Source organism: Microcaecilia unicolor, chromosome 3 (assembly GCF_901765095.1).
Source record: "Microcaecilia unicolor chromosome 3, aMicUni1.1, whole genome shotgun sequence".
Lineage (NCBI taxonomy): Eukaryota > Metazoa > Chordata > Amphibia > Gymnophiona > Siphonopidae > Microcaecilia > Microcaecilia unicolor.
In genome coordinates, this window is record NC_044033.1 from 207,955,242 (window position 1) to 207,977,087 (window position 21,846).

A 21,846-nucleotide genomic window follows, 5' to 3' on the forward strand; every position below is an offset into this window, starting at 1 on the left:
GGGGGGGGGGGGGGGGGGGGGGGGGGGGGGGGGGGGGATGACGTGAGGCTCAGACATCTCTGAAGGGTGCAGCTGGATTCTGAGCTGGAGGAGAGGAGGCAGCATTTCCTGCCTGCTTCCCTAGAGTCATAATTCAGACTCCTGTGGACCAGCAGCTCGATAAGGTGCTCGGGGGGAATGCAGCAAGGTGAGATGCTATCATGGAAAAGGGAGTTTTCATGGACTGAGAACCGCCTGCACTGTTATCACGGCCACAGGAAGGTAGAGGAGTCTCCAGATACATCCGGAGTTAATGGGCAGAAGTGAGATTAGAACTGAAACACAGGGAGATATGGTGAGCGTGTTCGTGTGTATGGTGAGGAGTCCAGACATGGTCGGTGTATATGTGTATTCTCCATTGATCAGTGTATGCGGTGACTGCTCTGCGAGAGTGCACTCTTAATAGTATTGGACACTTGAGATCTCTCTCTAGGTACTTAACCCCCCACCCCATCTCCCTCCCAGGCGTTCTGGAGGTCTTTCTTCAGAGGGGAAGTGAGCTTGGAAGTCTCTCTGGGTTAACTATCTCTCTGTCTCTCTCGCTCTCTCTCTCATGCGTCCTGGAGCTCTCTGAGTACTTAACCTCTCCCCTCTTCTCTCTCTCTCTTTCTCTCTCGCTCCATCTCTCTCAGGCACACTGGAGGTCTCTTGGTACTTAACCCTCCTCTGTCTCTTTCAGCACTCTGGGGGTCCTTCTGGGTAGTTAATGCCTGTCTCTCTTTCTCTTTCTTTCTCTCTCCCCGTCTCTTTCTCTCAGGCACTCTGAAGGTCCTTCTGGATAGTTAACTCCCCCTCGTGAGGAGTAGCCTAGTGGTTAGTGGCAGCGGACCTTGATCCTGGGGAACTGGGTTCGATTCCCACTGCAGCTCCTTGTGACTGTGGGCAAGTCACCTAACCCTCCATTGCCCCAGGTACAAAATAAGTATATATGTAAACCGCTTTGAATGTAGTTGCAAAATACCACAGAAAGGCGGTATATCAAGTCCCATTTCCCTTTCCCCTCTCTCTTCCTCTTCGGCACTCTGGAGGTCCTTCTGGATAGTTAACTCCCCCCCCCCCCCCCTCTCTCAGGCACTCTGGAGGACTTTCTGGATACTCCACTGTCTGCTTCTCTCTAGCACTGTGGGGGGGGGGGGAATCTCTCTGGATACTTAATCCTCTGTGTGTTTGTCTTTCCTGTCTCAGCAGGCACCATGGAGATCTCCGTGGGTCAGTGGATCCTCATCTTGGTGCTGATTCTGGTCCCGTTGCTGTATGAGTGGAGCGCCACCTTTAAGTACTTATGTAAAATGGCTTTCTATAACGGCTGGATCCTGCTGCTGGCCGTTCTCGCCATCCCCATCTGCGCTGTGCGTGGACGTAACGTGGAAAACATGAGGTGAGTGCAGCAGGGAGCATGGTGCTGGCTTCTAGTGACCTCTAACCTGGAACCAATACCGTTCAAAGATTTCTCTTTATGATAGACCCAGTACAAGAATTCTGGTGTTCTAGTCGAGATAAAATTAAGGCCCACACCGCTGTTTCCAAACTGGTTGGGGATTAGGCCCAGTCAAATTTCATGTAAGCGACAAACACTGTTTTTATTACAGTGGAGATATGAGACTCCATCGACGAGCCTGAACCAAGCCAAACCCCGAGTTTTGCACTGATCGAAATACAATAACACTGAGCTAACAAACATTATTTGTAAGGCTGGGTGAGGCTAATGTTTTCCAATTCACACAACTTCTCTTTTGGGCTACGTCTCCCAGTTCATTCACTAACCCGTTCTTCAGTGGGTGATGTAGATGTGAAGAGGTGGTAACTTAGTCCTGTCGCTTCACTGCTTTTACATAGGAGGCTCCATGTAGATAATCAACAAGATCAACTTAGACTGTAAGCTCTCTGGGGCAGGCACCCACTTCCTGTTCTGACCTGGTGTTCCAGAAGCAGGTGCTGACTACAGAAATCCTTTTTAAGACATTTTTCTGCTTGTGGAGCATTTAAATTTTCACAGTATGGCCCAAATCTATCCGTCTGTGATATGGCAGGCTTAGATGCATTCCAAGTGCTGCAAATTATACAGAAATTCATCCTCTTTCCAAATAACTTTTATGGTCCAGTGGCAGCAGCCAAATGACAGGCATGACTTTGTATGTTGAGCGTTTACCATTGCTGCATATACGTAGAATTTTAAACAGACAAGTTATTTGTGCAAAGTTATATGCCTGGCCCATCACTAAAGATTCACCTTACATATGTAAATCAAAAGGCACATAATTAAATCTTAAAGTCCATGTCAAAAACATGACACAGTATCTGAGACAGAGAGTGAGTGATGTCATAGCCAGGGCAAAACCTTGGGGCGGGGACTGTGATGTCACAGCCAGTGCAAAGCCTTGGGGCGGGGACTGCAATGTCACAGCCAGAGCAAAGCCTTGGGACGGGGACTGCGATGTCACAGCCAGAGCAAAGCCTTGGGGCGGGGACTGCGATGTCACTGCCACAGCAGAAACTTAGTGGGGGGGGGGGGGGGGGGCGACTGTGATACTACAGCCAGAGCAGGGGGGGGGGGGGTCTGTGATGTCGCAGCCAGAACAGAATTTTGTGGAGAGATGTCATAGCCAGAGCAGAATCTTGGGGGGGGGGGGGGGGGGGGGCGGGGGCTGTGATGTCACAGCCTTGGCAGAGTATGTGGTTGAGACTTTACCAGATTCTGATACCATGACAAAGTTTATTTTGGTGATACCTTTGATTCTGGGTTTAACAACATCCCTCCCTTCCCCTCTCTGTTTCTCTCTGTCGGTTTTGCCCTCTGTCCCCATTGTCTTTCTTTTCCAGAATCCTCCGCTTCTTGCTCCTGCATATTAAATACCTTTATGGGATCAAGATAGAAGTTCGAGGCTGGGAGAATTTCAGTCTGAAGGAGCCGTATGTGGTGGTGTCTAATCACCAGAGTGAACTGGATCTGTTGGGTGAGTTAGGTCAGCCCCAGTAGTTAAAATGAAACCTGGCGCCGACACCTGAGGGGACACTTCTAGTAACATGACCCCAGGAGCTCTGATCCTGATTTATGACAGAAGTGGTCCCAGGAAGTCACACATGGGCGCTCCAGCCCTAAATACCTGAGAGGAAGGTCCCAGTTATACAGCCCAGAACTCCTCCACCCCGATAGCTCATGGCATGTTCCTAGTACTGTAGACCTGGGACCCTGTGTCCCCAGGTGGGAGTGAGAGGGACCCAATCTCAGAACGTTGACCCACAGATAAGAGCAGTGTAAACGGGGCACTTACCCTGGGCCCCCGTGCCAGAAGGGGTGGCAAGCCTCCTAGCAGGCTCTGGGGCCCTCTTGCAAATTTCTGCCCTCTGCCTCAGCTTGTCTAACACTGGCCCTGGGTAGGAGTGAGAGGGAAGTTCCAGAACTGCAGACTTGCGACCTCGGGGAGGGGAGCCACTTCCAGTAGGAGTAAGGGAGACTGTGCCTCACTGCCACCCCCCTCCCCCTATCTAATATGAATCATTATCTCGTATTCCCTCCCCAGGAATGATGGAGATACTGCCTAACCGCTGCGTGCCCATTGCCAAGAGGGAGCTGATGTATGCGGGCACAGCGGGTCTTGCCTGCTGGCTGGCAGGCGTCATCTTCATCAACCGCAAAAAGACAGATGACGCCATCAGTGTGATGTCCGAGGCGGCCCAGACCATGCTGCGTGAAGATGTGAGTGTCAACCTTGGTGGGGCTCAGGCCAGGGAAGTTTACTCACTGAGGGGTCCTTTAAGTAAGGTGTGCTGAAGAATGGGCTGCGCTAGTGTAGGCGCATGTTTTGGGCGCACGCAGATCCATTTTTCAACGGGCCTGTAAAAAAGGCCTTTTTAAAATTTTTGCTGAAAATGGAAGTGCGGCAAAATAAAATTGGCGCGCATCCATTTTGGGTCTGAGACTTAGCGGTAAGGTCTCAGGCGTAACGCGTAGAATGACGATTGCCACCCAGTTTCCGCCGCAAGCAGGGAAATAAAAATTATTTTCCGGCCTGCGTAGCAAAATCGCGTAAAAAACAAAATTACCACCCGGGCCATGCGGTAGCCGGGCAGTAACTCAGGCTTGGGAACCTTCCTTGTCCCAGCATAACAAAAAGTGAAAGAGAAAAAAAAAATCAGAAATAACAAGGATGATTCCCAGGTCCTTGTGTCATCAGTCTCAGCTCAGATTGCAGTTCTGACCTGGTGGCAGAAAGTGACAGTATCTTTGCTGCTGTTTCTCTTCTTTTCCCCTGGATCATAAGAGTTTTTCCTGCTAGTTCTTTTGTGGGAAGTCTTTAATTTTCTCTTGCTGTGTTGCACAGTGCGGAAAAAGTTGGTTTCTGTTTCTCTTTGCTCCAGAGTCGCACTGCATACATTTGGGGGTATCCAATTCAGTTTGTGTCTGTGTATTTCAATTTCTAGTTTGCTGTCCTGTGGAGAGTAAGTTTATAATATTTATTTATTTGTTACATTTGTACCCCACATTTTCCCACCTATTTGCAGGCTCAATGTGGCTTACATAGTACCGTAGAGGCTGTTGCCAATTCGGTTAATAACAGATACAGTGTATTCTCCGAGGACAAGCAGGCTGCTTGTTCTCACGACTGGGTTGACGTCCACAGCAGCCCCCACCAACCGGAACAAAACTTCGCGGGCGGTCCCGCATGCAGGGCACGCCCACCGCGCATGCGCGGCCGTCTTCCCGCCCGTGCGCGGCCATTCCCGCTCAGTTTTTTTCGATTCCGCGCTGAAGAGAGACGTGTTACCGTCTCTCTCTTGGTCAGCCCCGGAAACCAGATTGCGGCCTAGCCGCGAATTTTCTCTTTTGTGCGCGTTCGCGCTTCTTTTCCTTTCTTTTCTTTATTTCAAAAAAAAAAAAAGGTTTTGTTTGTCCCCTCGTCGTCTTAGCGCGGGGGCGCTTCGTTGCGGCCTTGTGGCCGCTTGGTCGTTTCTTTTTCGGGTGTGCTTTCCACCGCCACCATCGACGACTTTAACCTCGCCGACGCGATTTTTCCGTCGATGTCCTCGAAGGTCCCGAGTGGATTCAAGAAGTGTGGTCGGTGCGGCCGGCACATCTCGCAAACCGATACGCACGCTTGGTGCCTCCAGTGCCTTGGCCCGGAGCATAATACCAAGACGTGCACCTTGTGTCTCGGATTGTGAAAGCGGACACAGGTGGCGAGGCAAGTTCGTCGGGACCAACTTTTTGGAACTTGCGCCGGCCCTTCGACGTCGACGGCATCGATGTCGACGGCCGGGTCTTCGGTACCGGTACCGATGTCGACGAAATCGACACCGACGATGGCATCGACCCCAGGAGCACAGGTACCGTTGGCCCACCGGACCTCCGGCGACGACGGGGGTGAGCGGCCGCGCGGGCAGTCGGCCCCGGCCACTCCCTCTACCCAGGGCCATCGGGACCGAACCCTGTCAGACCCGATCCCTCGAGGCCGGGGGGGGGTTCTACCTCCTCTTCATCTCTGCCACTGAGCGTCGATGATGGGCACCGAAAGAAAACAAAGAAACATCGGCATCGGTCGCCCACGGCTCACGGGACTGCTAGTTCCGGCGCCTCCAGAGAGGGATCGACACCGAGGAAACGGCAGTGCCGAGAGGAGCGTTCCCCCTCGGTCGAAGAGGTGTCGCTGCGTCAGTCCATGGGTGCTTCGGTACCGTCTCCTGGACCCGAGCAGCTTCCGGCACCCACTCCGGCCCCCCTGCCTTTCCTGACAGCGGGCCTTGACGAGTGCCTCCGAGCCATCCTTCCAGGGATTCTGGAAGGGCTGATGCGCCAGGCCTTGCCGGCTCCGGGGGTGCTTGCGCCCCCGGCGCCGTTAATGGAAGCGCCGGCGTGCTCCAGCCTGATGCCGAGGCCTCCGACACCGACGCCGCTTGCGGTACCGGTGTCGACCGCCACGCAGGTGGAATCGACGTCGATGGAGGGAGCTTCATCCCCGCCGGCGCAGGAGTCCACCGCTCGACGCCACCATCGAGGACGTGGTTCCTCGCAGTCGAGACGGGCCCGGTTCAGGTCTGAGCTGCAAGAGCTCATGTCCGATACCGAGGAAGAGGCCTCGTGGGGGGGAGGAGGAGGACCCCAGATATTTCTCCTCAGAGGAGTCTGAGGGCCTTCCCTCCGACCCCACTCCTTCACCGGAGAGGAAGCTCTCACCTCCTGAGAGCCTCTCCTTTGCCTCCTTTGTCAGGGATATGTCTATATGCATTCCCTTCCCCATGGTCTCTGTGGATGAGCCGAGGGGAGAGATGCTCGAGGTCCTCGACTATCCATCACCACCTAGAGAGTCTTCCACGGTACCATTGCACAATGTCCTCAAGGAGACACTGCTTCGGAACTGGCAGAAGCCATTATCTAACCCCACCATTCCCAAGAAAGCAGAGTCCCAATACAGAATCCACTCTGACCCAGAGTTAATGCGGCCCCAATTGCCTCATGACTCGGCGGTCGTGGACTCTGCTCTCAAGAGGGCACGGAGTTCGAGGGATACCGCCTCGGCGCCCCCGGGGCGGGAGTCTCGCACTCTGGACTCGTTTGGGAGGAAGGCCTACCAATCTTCCATGCTCGTGACCCGTATCCAGTTGTACCAGCTCTACACGAGCATCCACATGCGGAACAATGTGAAGCAACTGGCGGACCTGGTCGATAAGCTCCCTCCGGAGCAGTCCAGGCCTTTTCAGGAGGTGGTCAGGCAGCTGAAGGCTTGTAGAAAGTTCCTGTCCAGGGGTATATATGACACCTGTGATGTGGCATCTCGAGCTGCGGCCCAAGGTATACTGATGCGTAGACTCTCCTGGCTGCGTGCCTCTGACCTGGACAACCGCACCCAGCAACGACTGGCGGATGTCCCTTGCCGGGGGGATAACATTTTTGGCGAGAAGGTCGAGCAGTTGGTGGACCAACTACACCAGCGGGAAACCGCCCTCGACAAGCTCTCCCACCGGGCGCCTTCAGCATCCACCTCTACAGGTGGACGTTTTTCCCGGGCCCGGCAGGCTGCTCCCTACGCCTACAGCAAGCGTAGGGACACCCAGCCGGCCCGAAGGCCTCCTCAGGCACAGGGACAGTCCCAGCGCGCTCGTTCCCGTCAACAGTGTGCGCCTAAGCAGCCCCCTGCGCCTCCACAGCAAAAGCCGGGGACGGGTTTTTGACTGGATCCATGGGAACATAGCCGCCATCAAAGTGTCCGTACCGGACGGCCTGCCGGTCGGGGGGAGGTTGAAAGCTTTTCACCAAAGGTGGCCTCTGATAACCTCCGACCAGTGGGTTCTCCAAATAGTGCGGTGCAGATACGCCCTGAATTTGGCCTCCACTCCACCAAATTGCCCACCGGGAGCTCAGTCCTTCAGCTCCCATCACAAGCAGGTACTTGCAGAGGAACTCTCCGCCCTTCTCAGCGCCAATGTGGTCGAGCCCGTACCACCCGGGCAGGAAGGGCAGGGATTCTATTCCAGGTACTTCCTTGTGGAAAAGAAAACAGGGGGAATGCGCCCCATCCTAGACCTGAGAGGCCTGAACAAATACCTGGTCAAAGAGAAGTTCAGGATGCTTTCCTTGGGCACCCTTCTCCCCATGATTCAGAAAGACGATTGGCTATGCTCCCTGGATTTATACTCACATCCCGATACTGCCAGCTCACAGACAGTATCTCAGATTCCGCCTGGGGACACGTCACTTTCAGTATTGTGTGCTGCCCTTTAGGCTCGCCTCTGCCCCACGGGTGTTCACGAAGTGCCTCGTGGTGGTCACGGCGTATCTACGCAAGCTGGGAGTGCACGTGTTCCCATATCTCGACGATTGGCTGGTCAAGAACACCTCGGAGGCAGGGGCTCTCCGGTCCATGCAGTGCAGTAGTCACCTCCTGGAGCTGCTGGGGTTTGTGATAAATTACCCAAAGTCCCATCTCCAGCCAGTCCAATCTCTGGAATTCATAGGAGCTCTGCTGAATTCACAGACGGCTCAGGCATTTCTTTCCGAAGCGAGGGCCCACAACCTCCGGTCCCTCGCTTCCCAGACCAGAGCGTCTCAGCAGGTCACAGCTCGGCAGATGTTGAGACTCCTAGGTCATATGGCCTCTACAATTCATGTGACTCCCATGGCTCGTCTTCACATGAGATCTGCTCAATGGACCCTAGCTTCCCAGTGGTATCAAGCCACCGGGAATCTAGAAGATGTCATCCACCTGTCCCTCAATTGTCGCAATTCGCTGCACTGGTGGACTCTTCGGACCAATTTGACCCTGGGACATCCATTCCAAATTCCGCAGCCCACGAAAGTGCTGACGACGGATACATCTCGCCTGGGGTGGGGAGCTCATGTCGATGGGCTTCACACCCAGGGACTGTGGTCCCTCCAGGAACAGGATCTTCAGATCAACCTCCTGGAGCTCCGAGCGGTCTGGAACGCACTGAAGGCCTTCAGAGATCGACTGTCCTATCAAATTATCCAAATTCGGACAGACAATCAGGTTGCAATGTATTACATCAACAAGCAGGGGGGCACCGGATCTCACCCCCTGTATCAGGAAGCCGTCGGGATGTGGCGTTGGGCCTGCCAGTTCGGCATGCTTCTCCAAGCCACATACCTGGCAGGCGTAAACAACAGTCTGGCCGACAGACTGAACAGAGTTATGCAACCGCACAAGTGGTCGCTCCATTCCAGAGTGGTACGCAAGATCTTCCGAGAGTGGGGCACTCCCTCGGTGGACCTTTTCGCCTCTCAGACCAACCACAAGCTGCCTCTGTTCTGTTCCAGACTACAGGCACGCGGCAGACTAACGTCGGATGCCTTTCTCCTCCATTGGGGGACCGGCCTCCTGTATGCTTACCCTCCCATACCTTTGGTGGGGAAGACCTTACTGAAGCTCAAGCAAGACCACGGCACCATGATTCTGATAGCGCCCTTTTGGCCCCGTCAGATCTGGTTCCCTCTTCTTCTGGAGTTGTCCTCCGAAGAACCGTGGAGATTGGAGTGTTTTCCGACTCTCATTTCGCAGAACGACGGAGCGCTTCTGCACCCCAACCTTCAGTCTCTGGCTCTCACGGCCTGGATGTTGAGGGCATAGACTTTGCTTCGTTGGGTCTGTCGGAGGGTGTTTCCCGTGTCTTGCTTGCCTCTAGAAGGGATTCCACTAAAAAGAGTTACTTTTTCAAGTGGAGGAGGTTTGTCGTTTGGTGTGAGAGCAAGGCCCTAGAACCTCGTTCTTGTCCTGCACAGAACCTGCTTGAATACCTTCTGCACTTATCAGAGTCTGGCCTCAAGACCAACTCAGTAAGGAATCACCTTAGTGCGATTAGTGCTTACCATCATCGTGTAGAGGGTAAAGCCATCTCTGGAGAGCCTTTAGTCGTTCGATTCATGAGAGGCTTGCTTTTGTCAAGGCCCCCTGTCAAGCCTCCTACAGTGTCATGGGATCTCAACGTCGTCCTCACCCAGCTGATGAAACCTCCTTTTGAGCCACTGAATTCCTGCCATCTGAAGTACTTGACCTGGAAGGTCATTTTCTTGGTGGCAGTTACTTCAGCTCGTAGAGTCAGTGAGCTGCAAGCCCTGGTAGCTCATGCTCCTTATACCAAATTTCATCATAACAGAGTAGTGCTCCGTACTCACCCGAAGTTCCTGCCAAAGGTGGTGTCGGAGTTCCATCTTAACCAGTCAATTGTCTTGCCAACATTCTTTCCCAGACCGCATACCCTCCCTGCTGAACGTCAGTTGCACACATTGGACTGCAAGCGAGCGTTGGCCTTCTATTTGGAACGGACAAAGCCCCACAGACAGTCCGCCCAATTGTTTGTTTCTTTCGACCCCAGTAGGAAAGGGGTCGCTGTCAGGAAACGCACCGTCTCCAATTGGCTAGCAGATTGCATTTCCTTCACTTATGCCCAGGCTGGGCTGGCTCTTGAGGGTCATGTCACGGCTCATAGTGTTAGAGCCATGGCAGCGTCGGTGGCCCACTTGAAGTCAGCCACTATTGAAGAGATTTGCAAAGCTGCGACGTGGTCATCTGTCCACACATTCACATCTCATTACTGTCTACAGCAGGATACCCGACGCGACAGTCGGTTCGGGCAGTTGGTGCTGCAGAATCTGTTTGGGGTTTGAATCCAACTCCACCCTCCAGGACCCGAATTTATTCTGGTCAGGCTGCACTCTTAGTTAGTTGTTCTTCGTAGGTCAATTTCTGTTATGCCCTCGCCGTTGCGAGGTTCAATTGACCTGGGTTCTTGTTTTGAGTGAGCCTGAGAGCTAGGGATACCCCAGTCGTGAGAACAATCAGCCTGCTGTCCTCGGAGAACACCTGCTACAGGTATGTATCATTCGCTATATTGTGATCATATGAGGTAGGTTGGGTCAGGTAGCATGGTCAAAAGAGGTGAAGATTATAAATTGTCCAGTACGATCATCGGTTATGATATGTTGCTGGGTGCTGTGATTTTATGTTGGATCGTTGGGATATTCTTTTTTGAATAGGTGAGTCTTGAATGATTTCCTAAAGTTGAAGTAGTCATGGATTGTTCTCACTGTAGTTGGGAGTCCGTTCCATAGTTGTGCACTTATGTAGGAGAAGTTGGATGCGTGGGTTGTTTTGTATTTTAGTCTTTTACAGTTTGGATAATGTAGGTTTAGGTATGACCTTGGTGATCTGGATCTGTTTCTGGTTGGTAGATCAATTAGGTCTATCATGTAAGCTGGTACTACGCCGTAGATGGTTTTGTGTACCAAGGTGCAGATTTTGAAGATAGTCCGTTCTTTGATTGGGAGCCAATGCAGCTTTTCTCGTAAGGGTTTGGCACTTTCGAATCGTGTTTTACCATATATCAGTCTGGGTGCTGTATTTTGGGCAGTTTGGAGTTTTTTTTGTGAGTTGTGCTTTGCAACCCACTTAGATTTCGTTACAGTAATCTGCATGGCTTAGGACCATTGATTGTATTAGGTTCCGAAATGTTTCCCTTGGGAAGGAAGGTTTTATTCGTTTGAGTTTCCACATTGCGTGGAACATTTTCTTTGTTACAATGTTTGCTTGGCTCTCTAGTGTGAGAGCCACATAAAGATTGTCCCTGTTGTATATAGACATCATATTGCTTCTATAGGCCTGTCTAAGATAAATTTACATAAGTATTGCCATAGTGGGACAGACCAAAGATCCATCAAGCCCAGCATCCTGTTTCCAACGGTGACCAATCCAGGTCACAAATACTTGGCAAGATCCCAAAAAAGTACAAAACATTTTATGCTGCTTATCCCAGAAATAAGCAGTGGGTTTTCCCCAAGTCCATTTTAATAATGGTCTAGGGACTTTTCCTTTAGGAAGCTGTCCAAACCTTTTTTAAAACCCGCTAAGCTAACCACCTTTACCACATTCTCTGGCAGCGTTGAGTGAAGAAACATTTTCTCCGATTCATTTTAAACTTACTACTATGTAGCTTCATTCAATGCCCCCTAGTCCTAGTATTTTTGAATCTAACACAGTTACATCTGCTGTGAGACAGGCATAACTTTGTGTGGATAAGAGTCTGTAAGAACACAGGCATAACTTTGTGTGGATAAGAGTCTGTAAGAATCTGTTTTTTTTTTGTGTGTATTTTATAAGTGCTGATCTCGCCACTGCTACACCTGTTTTCAGGAAAGCCTACCCATGTGTCACCAAAAATAGGTGCGTGTTTTTCTGAGGCCTGTTTTCATGCAGGGTAGATTTATAAGCACATACTGTTCTGTACACTCAATTTACTTAAAATCTGTCCCTGTAATTGTGCAGTTGCTGAAATTCTGTCTTTGCTCTGTATGTGTATGTGTGTGTGAGACCAAAGTAAGAGATTTTGCTAGCCCAGTGGTTTGCAAACCTGGTCCTGGAGGCAGGGCCGGTCTTAGGGCGAGGCGACCGCATAGGGGCCCGCGCGGCGCGCCTGAAGTCACCCCGCCCGCTGCTCCCACCCCAACGGTCGACCGCTGCTCCCACACCCTGTCCTGCCTTTAAAAAAAGTTTTGCGAAGCGCCGGAGTGGCAGGCAGCGCTGACTCGCATCTGCCCTGCTAGTAAAAATCTCCTCGACGTCGTCGGGCCTTCCCACATTGAGTCCCGCCGTCCTCTGAGGTAACTTCCTATTATCGTGAGGGTGGGCGGGACTCAGTGTGGGAAGGCCCAACGACGTCGAGGAGATTTTTACTAGCAGGGCAGACGCAAGGCAGCGCTGCCTGCCACTCCGGCGCTTCACAAAATTTTTTTTAAAGGCAGTGGGTGGCAGCAGGAGAACAGAGCTGGTAGGTGGGTCGGTGGGGACTCAGATGGGAGAAGGGTGTGGGGTGGGGGTTCTCAGATGGGGGAAGGGGGTAAGGGGGACTCAGATGGGAGAAGGGTGTGGGGTGGGGGTTCTCAGATGGGGGAGGGGGTAAGGGGGACTCAGATGGGAGAAGGGTGTGGGGTGGGGGTTCTTCTCAGATGGGGGGAGGGGGTAAGGGGGACTCAGATGGGAGAAGGGTGTGGGGTGGGGGTTCTTCTCAGATGGGGGGAGGAGATTTTCGGATGGCAGAAGCCAGGGACTGGGGTGGGGAGGCGGGGGGTTCTCGAATGGGAGGAGGGGAGGGGTCTCTCAGATGGAAGAAGTGGGTTGGAACTGGGGTTTGAGAAGGGGCCATATGGGAAAATGGGGGCCATGCATGGGGCTGGTGGGAAAATGGGGCATGCGTGGGTCAGGTGGGAGAATGGTTCTGGGGCTGAAAAGGGAGGCCCTAATACAAGGCATGTGGATGAAGGGGGCTGGAACTGGGGGCAAAAAGGAGGGTAGGTGGGATAAGGGGGCTAGTACTGGGACTGGAGGCTGAAAAGGGGCAGGGGCTGGTACTGGGGGTTGAAAAGGAGATAGGGAGAAGTGGCTGGGGCTGAAGCTTGGGACTGATGAGAGAAAAGGGCTGGGGCTGTAACGGGGGGGGGGGGGGGCTGAAAAGGGGACAGGGAGAAGTGGCTGGGGGCTGAAGCTCGGGACGTGGGAGAAAAGGGCTGGGGCTGAAACGGGGGACTGGTGGGATAGTGGGGCTGGAACTGGGGGCTGAAAAAAGGGGCAGAGAGAGGGGCAGATCTTGGATGGAAGGGGGAGCGAGAGGGAGGGCAGACCCTGGATGGATGGGAGAGGGAGGGCAAATGGTAGATTGAAGGGGCAGAGAGAAAGGGCAGACAGTAAATGGAAGGGGGAGAGGGCAGACAGGGGCAGATGGTGGATGGAAGGGTCAGAGATAGAGGGCAGATGTGGATGGAAGAGGCAGGGAGAGAGGTGGATGGAGGGAACAGCAGAGAGGGCAGACACTGGATGACAGAGAGAGACCGAAGACAGATGCTGGATGGAAGGAAGACAGTGAAAAGAAGATGAGGAAAGCAGAAACCAGAGACAACAAACTGTAAATAAAATATATATTTTTATTTTTTTGCTTTAGGATAAAGTAGTATTGTAGCTGTGTTAATAATAAATGTTTATAATAGAACATGTATTCTCCGAGGACAAGCAGGCTGCTTGTTCTCACGACTGGGGTGACGTCCGCGGCAGCCCCCACCAACCGGAAAAAAGCTTCGCGGGACGGTCGGCACGCAGGGCACGCCCACCGCGCATGCGCGGCCGTCTTCCCGCCCGTGCGCGACCGCTCCCGCCAGTTCCTTTTTTTCCGCGCCTGGAGAGAGTCGTGCCTGTGCCGCTCTCTCTGTTTTCAGCCCCGGAAAAACCGTCGCGTTTACGCGAACTTCTTTTTTTCTTTTATATTTCTTTAATTGCTGCGCGCTCCACTTTTCTTTTCTTTACAAAAAAAAAAAAAAAAGGAGCACGCGCTCCCATTTTCCCTCGCTTCCAGCGGGGACGTTGCGTTGCGGCCTGGTGGCCGCACGGTCGTTTTTCTTTTTCGAGGTGTGATTTCCGCCACCATCGACGACTTTAATTTCGCCGACACGATTTTTCCGTCGATGTCCTCGAAGGTCCCGAGTGGATTTAAAAAGTGTGGTCGGTGCGGCCGGCCCATCTCGCAGACCGACACCCACGCTTGGTGCCTCCAGTGCCTCGGGCCGGAGCACAATTTCAAGTCGTGTCCCCTGTGTCTCGGTCTCCGGAAACGGACTCAGGTTGCGAGGCAAGTTCAACGGGACCGTATTTTTGGAACTTGCGCCGGCCCCTCGACATCGACCTCGACGGCATCGGTATCGACGCCCGGCCCTTCGGTACCGGTATCGATGCCCGAGACATCGGCACCGATGGCATCGACCCCAGGAGAACAGGTCCCGTCGGCCCGCCGGTCCTCCGGTGAGGGTAGAGGTGAGAGGCCGCGTGGGCAGTCGGCCCCGGTCACTCCCTCAGCCCGTGGCCCACGGGACCGAACCCTGTCTGACCCGGTTCCTCGAGACCGAGGGGGATCGTCATCCTCCTCCTCCATGCCTCCCGGCGCCGGTGACGGGCATCGGAAGAAGGATAAGAAGCGCCGTCACCGGTCGCCCTCGATGCACATCGGAGAGGAGTCGACGCCGAAGCGTCTCCATCGAGAGGAGAGATCCCCGTCGGTGATAGAGGTGCCGACGCAACAGGGTCCCGGCACCTCGGTGCCGTCTCCTGGCTCCCACCAGATTCGGGCACCGACACCCCTACCGGCCTCATCGCCTTTCCCGGCAGCGGGCCTGGACGAGTGCCTCAGAGCCATCCTTCCGGGGATCCTGGAAGGGCTGATGCGCCAGGCTGTGCGGCGCCGATGACTGTGGCGCCGGCGAGCTCTAGCCCGGCGCCGGGGCCGTCGACACCGTCGCCGCTTGCGGTGCCGGTCTCGACCGCCACGCAGGTGGAGTCCCCGTCGACGTCGATGGAGGGAGCTCCGTCCCCGCCGGCGCGGGAGTCCGCCGCTCGACGACACCGAGACCCTGGTGCCTCGACGTCGAGCCGGGCCCGGTTCAGGACTCAGCTACATGAGCTTATGTCCGACACCGAGGATGAGGACTGGTGGGGGGAAGAGGAGGACCCTAGATATTTCTCCTCAGAGGAGTCTACGGGCCTTCCCTCGGACCCCACGCCTTCACCGGAGAGGAAACTCTCACCTCCCGAGAGTCTCTCCTTTGCCTCCTTTGTGCGGGATATGTCTATTAGCATTCCCTTCCCCGTGGTCTCTGTGGAAGAGCCGAGGGCCGAGATGCTCGAGGTCCTCGACTATCCATCACCACCTAGAGAGTCCTCCACGGTGCCGCTGCACAATGTCCTAAAGGAGACGCTGCTTCGGAACTGGGTGCGACCATTAACTAACCCCACCATTCCCAAGAAAGCAGAGTCCCAGTACAGGATCCACTCTGACCCAGAGCTAATGCGGCCACAATTGCCCCATGACTCAGCGGTCGTGGATTCTGCTCTCAAGAGGGCACGGAGTTCGAGGGATACCGCCTCGGCGCCCCCGGGGCGGGAGTCTCGCACTCTGGACTCGTTTGGGAGGAAGGCCTACCAATCCTCCATGCTCGTGACCCGCATCCAATCATACCTGCTCTATATGAGCATCCACATGCGGACCTATGTGCAACAACTGGCGGACCTGGTCGAGAAGCTCCCGCCGGAGCAGTCCAGGCCTTATCAGGAGGTGGTCAGGCAGCTGAAGGCGTGCAGAAAGTTCCTGTCCAGGGGTATCTATGACACCTGTGACGTGGCATCTCGTGCTGTGGCCCAAGGTATAGTGATGCGCAGGCTCTCATGGCTGCGTGCCTCTGACCTGGACAACCGCACCCAGCAGAGACTGGCCGACGTCCCTTGCCGGGGGGATAACATTTTTGGTGAGAAGGTCGAGCAGATGGTGGACCAACTGCATCAGCGGGAAACCGCTCTCGACAAGCTCTCCCACCGGGCGCCTTCAGCATCCACCTCAGCAGGTGGACGTTTTTCCCGGGCCCGGCAGGCTGCACCCTATTCTTTTGCAAAGCGTAGGTACAACCAGCCGGCCCGAAGGCCTCGTCAGGCACAGGGACAGCCCCAGCGCGCTCGTTCCCGTCAACAGCGTGCACCTAAGCAGCCCCCTGCGCCTCCACAGCAAAAGCCAGGGACGGGTTTTTGACTGGATCCACGGGAACATAGCCGCCCTCAAAGTGTCCGTACCGGACGATCTGCCGGTCGGGGGGAGGTTAAAATATTTTCACCAAAGGTGGCCTCTCATAACCTCCGACCAGTGGGTTCTCCAAATAGTGCGGTGCGGATACGCCCTGAATTTGACCTCCCTGCCTCCAAATTGTCCTCCGGGAGCTCAATCCTTCAGCTCCCATCACAAGCAGGTACTTGCAGAGGAACTCTTCGCCCTTCTCAGCGCCAATGCGGTCGAGCCCGTACCACCCGGGCAGGAAGGGCAGGGATTCTATTCCAGGTACTTCCTTGTGGAAAAGAAAACAGGGGGGATGCGTCCCATCCTAGACCTGAGAGGCCTGAACAAATTCCTGGTCAAAGAAAAGTTCAGGATGCTTTCCTTGGGCACCCTTCTGCCAATGATTCAGAAAAACGATTGGCTATGTTCCCTGAATTTAAAGGATGCATATAGTCACATCCCGATACTGCCAGCTCACAGACAGTATCTCAGATTCCGCCTGGGCGCACGACACTTTCAGTACTGTGTGCTGCCCTTTGGGCTCGCCTTCGCCCCACGAGTGTTTACAAAGTGCCTCGTGGTGGTGGCGGCGTACCTACGCAGGCTGGGAGTGCACGTGTTCCCATATCTCGACGATTGGCTGGTCAAGAACACCTCGGAGGCAGGAGCCCTCCGGTCCATGCAGTGCACTATTCAACTCCTGGAGCTGCTGGGGTTTGTGATAAATTTCCCAAAGTCCCATCTCCAGCCAACCCAGTCTCTGGAATTCATAGGAGCGCTGCTGAATACCCAGACGGCTCAGGCCTTCCTTCCCGAAGCGAGGGCCAACAACCTCCTGTCCCTCGCTTCGCAGACCAGAGCGTCTCAGCAGGTCACAGCTCGGCAGATGTTGAGACTTCTGGGTCATATGGCCTCCACAGTTCATGTGACTCCCATGGCTCGTCTTCACATGAGATCTGCTCAATGGACCCTAGCTTCCCAGTGGTTCCAAGCCACCGGGAATCTAGAAGATGTCATCCGCCTCTCCACCAGTTGCCGCACTTCACTGCTCTGGTGGACCATCCGGACCAATTTGACCCTGGGGCGTCCATTCCAAATTCCGCAGCCCACAAAGGTGCTGACGACGGATGCATCTCGCCTGGGTTGGGGGGCTCATGTCGATGGGCTTCACACCCAGGGTCTGTGGTCCCTCCAGGAAAAGGATCTGCAGATCAACCTCCTGGAGCTCCGAGCGATCTGGAACGCGCTGAAGGCTTTCAGAGATCGGCTGTCCTGCCAAATTATCCAAATTCGGACAGACAATCAGGTTGCAATGTATTACGTCAACAAGCAGGGGGGCACCGGATCTCGCCCCCTGTGTCAGGAAGCCGTCGGGCTGTGGCGTTGGGCGTGCCAGTTCGGCATGCTCCTCCAAGCCACGTACCTGGCAGGCGTAAACAACAGTCTGGCCGACAGACTGAGCAGAGTCATGCAACCGCACGAGTGGTCGCTCCATTCCAGAGTGGTACGCAAGATCTTCCGAGAGTGGGGCACCCCCTCGGTGGATCTTTTCGCCTCTCAGACCAACCACAAGCTGCCTCTGTTCTGTTCCAGACTTCAGACACACGGCAGGCTAGCGTCAGATGCCTTTCTCCTTCATTGGGGGACCGGCCTCCTGTATGCTTATCCTCCCATACCTTTGGTGGGGAAGACCTTACTGAAGCTCAAGCAAGACCGCGGCACCATGATTCTGATAGCGCCCTTTTGGCCCCATCAGATCTGGTTCCCTCTTCTTCTGGAGTTGTCCTCCGAAGAACCGTGGAGATTGGAGTGTTTTCCGACTCTCATTTCGTAGAACGACGGAGCGTTGCTGCACCCCAACCTTCAATCCCTGGCTCTCACGGCCTGGATGTTGAGGGCGTAGACTTCGCTGCGTTGGGTCTGTCTGAGGGTGTCTCCCGGGTATTGCTTGCCTCTAGGAAGGATTCCACTAAAAAGAGTTACTTTTTCAAGTGGAGGAGGTTTGTCGTTTGGTGTGAGAGCAAGGCCCTAGAAACTCGTTCTTGCCCTGCACAGAACCTGCTTGAATACCTTCTGCACTTATCAGAGTCTGGCCTCAAGACCAACTCAGTAAGGAATCACCTTAGTGCGATTAGTGCTTACCATTATCGTGTGGAAGGTAAAGCCATCTCTGGAGAGCCTTTAGTCGTTCGATTCATGAAAGGCTTGCTTTTGTCAAAGCCCCCTATCAAGCCTCCTACAGTGTCATGGGATCTCAACGTCGTCCTCACCCAGCTGATGAAACCTCCTTTTGAGCCACTGAATTCCTGCCATCTGAAGTACTTGACCTGGAAGGTCATTTTCTTGGTGGCAGTTACTTCAGCTCGTAGGGTCAGTGAGCTTCAAGCCCTAGTAGCTCATGCTCCATATACCAAATTTCATCATAACAGAGTAGTGCTCCGCACCCACCCAAAGTTCCTGCCGAAGGTGGTGTCGGAGTTCCATCTTAACCAGTCAATTGTCTTGCCAACATTCTTCCCCAGGCCGCATACCCGCCCTGCTGAACGTCAGTTGCACACATTGGACTGCAAGAGAGCATTGGCCTTCTACTTGGAGCGGACACAGCCCCACAGACAGTCCGCCCAATTGTTTGTTTCTTTCGACCCTAACAGGCTAGGGGTCGCTGTCGGGAAACGCACCATCTCCAATTGGCTAGCAGATTGCATTTCCTTCACTTACGCCCAGGCTGGGCTGGCTCTTGAGGGTCATGTCACGGCTCATAGTGTTAGAGCCATGGCAGCGTCGGTGGCCCACTTGAAGTCAGCCACTATTGAAGAGATTTGCAAAGCTGCGACGTGGTCATCTGTCCACACATTCACATCACATTACTGCCTCCAGCAGGATACCCGACGCGACAGTCGGTTCGGGCAGTCGGTGCTGCAGAATCTGTTTGGGGTGTAAATCCAACTCCACCCTCCAGGACCCGAATTTATTCTGGTCAGGCTGCACTCTCAGTTAGTTGTTCTTCGTAGGTCAATTTTCTGTTGTACCCTCGCCGTTGCGAGGTTCAATTAACCTGGGTTCTTGTTTTGAGTGAGCCTGAGAGCTAGGGATACCCGTCGTGAGAACAAGCAGCCTGCTTGTCCTCGGAGAAAGTGAATGATACATACCTGTAGCAGGTGTTCTCCGAGGACAGCAGGCTGATTGTTCTCACCTACCCTCCCTCCTCCCCTTTGGAGTTGTGTTTCATATTTTATTGCTTGTCATTCAACTGGCGGGAGCGGTCGCGCACGGGCGGGAAGACGGCCGCGCATGCGCGGTGGGCGTGCCCTGCGTGCCGACCGTCCCGCGAAGCTTTTTTCCGGTTGGTGGGGGCTGCCGCGGACGTCACCCCAGTCGTGAGAACAATCAGCCTGCTGTCCTCGGAGAACACCTGCTACAGGTATGTATCATTCACTAACAAAGTAATCTTTATATTGGACTCATTTTAATACATTTTGGCTAACTTTCGGAGAACAAAACCCCCTTCCTCAGGTCAGGATAGGATACTGTAACAGTACTATACTGTATTGACCTGAGGAAGGATGTTTTGGCCTCTGAAAGCTAAATGTATTAGTCAAATAAAATGGTATTATTTTATTTTCTATATTTGTTTTATTTCTATTTGTTAATTTGTAAAGTGGTGATTGGTATTTGTTAGTTTTTTTCAAATTTACATCTGCTGTCTTTATATTTTGCACAGTACTAGGGGACATTTTCTGTTTCTGTGGTGTTGCATTATATGCAGAGTCTGGGGGGTTCAGTTTAATTTTTGTCTAAATAGAAAGTTTATTATTACTTATTCTATAGTGGATTAGGGTGTATCTGTGTTTGTGAAAAAGACATGGCTTTCGGTTGACATTGACTGTACAGGATCGACAAGCCCTGGAGCTGGGGGCCTTGGAGCTCGGAGGGAGGGGTGGCCGGCCCTGGAGCTAGGGTGGGGGTGGAGCTAGGGTGGGGGTGGAGTTAGTGTGGAGGTGGGGCTAGGGTGGTGCCCCATCAAATTGGTCTGCATAGGGCCCCACACTTGCTAAGACCGGCCCTGCCTGGAGGCACTCCAACCAGTCAGATTTTCAAGATATCCACAATGAATATTCATGCGAGAGGTTTGCATGCAGTGGAGGCAGTGCATGCAGATTTCTCTCATGAATATTCATTGCGGGTATCCTGAAAACCTGACCGGTTAGGGTGCCTCCAGAATCAGGTTTGAGAACCACTGGCCTAGGCATTGCATACATATATATTTGTTAATTGGTTTAGAGTTTGACGCTGTGGGTACTTCTTTTTTCTGATTTGGGATATATATTTAACATTTCGGCTGGCAGGGGTTGGGGACCCCCGCTAGCAAAGGTACCTGGCGGTGGCGGGGGAAGGTTGGCGGCAGCGGGAGGGGAGGGTCGAAGGGGACAGGGGGGTGGCGGCATGGGGGGGGTCAATAGTGGCGGGGAGGTCGGCAGCACCGGGGGAGGCTAAAATGTGCCCCCTCACCTCGGGCTCTGGATCCCCCCTCCCGCCGGTCTGGCTACGCCCCTGGTTCCTACGCGCGTCCAGCATGCGCCAAATTGCACTTACCATCCGATTACCATGTGGTCCTTGCGATCATTTCAATTTTGGCACGCGTCTGCTACGTGCATTTGAAAAAATATATATAATTTTTCTCTGGCGCATGGCAGCTACGCGCGTCAAGTGGCATTTGACGCGTGTAGACCATTACCGCCCGGTTACTGCGTGAGACCTTACCGCTAGTCACTTCACTGGCTCCCTATCTGTTTCTGCATTCAATTCAAACTTCTCTTACTGACCTATAAATGCATTCACTCTACCGCTCCCAAGTACCTCTCCACTCTTGTCTCTCTCTACGCTCCCCCTCGGGTACTCCATTCTGTGGATAAATCTCTCTTGTCTGTCCCCTTCTCCTCTACTGCTAATTTCAGACTCCGTTCCTTTTATCTCGCTGCACCTCATGCCTGGAATAGACTTCCCGCGCTTGTACGTCTAGCCCCGTCTTTGGCCGTATTCAAATCCAGGCTAAAGGCCCACCTCTTTAACGCTGCTTTTGACTCCTAACCACTACTCACTTGCCCTGTACCCTTCTATCCCCACCTCTTTAATTCCCTTACCTTTTAATTGTTCTGTCTGTTTGCCTGTCCTATTTAGATTGTGAGCTCTTTCAGCAGGGACTGTCTTTTCATTTATGGTGTATAGTGCTGCGTATGCCTTGTAGCGCTATAGAAGTGATAGGTAGTAGTAGTAGTAGGTCAGTGGCTTGCGGTAAGGTCTCAGATCCAAAACAGAAGCACGGCAATTTTCATTTTGCCGCATGTCTGTTTTCGGCAAAAAAAAAGGCATTTTTTTGTAGGTGCGCTAAAAAATAATTCTGCATGCACCCAAAACATGCGTCTACACTACCACAGGCCATTTTTCAGCGCACCTTAGTAAAAGGACCCCTTAGTTTGCATAAAAAAAATATATATATTTATATATTTTTTTTTCTTCTTCTTGTTTTGATGTAGTAAACAAGTTGCCTAAATATATGGTTTTCCTATGAGGTTGTGTAATTTTTCTAAGAAGTTGTGTAATTCCTGGAGGTGGTTCAGCTCAGTCTCTCCAATTCACTGCTAACACTCCCCGTGATACTTGCTTTGTGCTAAACTGAGCTTCCTTCCTCAGTTCATGAGATCAGTGATGTAACATACCGAA

The 21,846-nt window shown here is 53.3% G+C and overlaps 1 protein-coding gene across 1 annotated transcript in view; it reads left to right on the forward strand.

The window, feature by feature from the left end:
• Nucleotides 1-151: 151 nt before the first annotated feature.
• The window catches only part of LOC115466188 (1-acyl-sn-glycerol-3-phosphate acyltransferase alpha-like), a 29,515-nt gene continuing 7,820 nt past the window's right edge, over nucleotides 152-21,846 (forward strand). Inside the window, exons 1-4 of the mRNA XM_030197290.1 lie at nucleotides 152-187; nucleotides 1,228-1,417; nucleotides 2,860-2,993; nucleotides 3,561-3,736. Of these exons, the coding sequence (XP_030053150.1) occupies nucleotides 178-187; nucleotides 1,228-1,417; nucleotides 2,860-2,993; nucleotides 3,561-3,736 (510 nt within the window). The 5' untranslated portion in view covers nucleotides 152-177. The remainder of the gene's footprint in view (nucleotides 188-1,227; nucleotides 1,418-2,859; nucleotides 2,994-3,560; nucleotides 3,737-21,846) is intronic.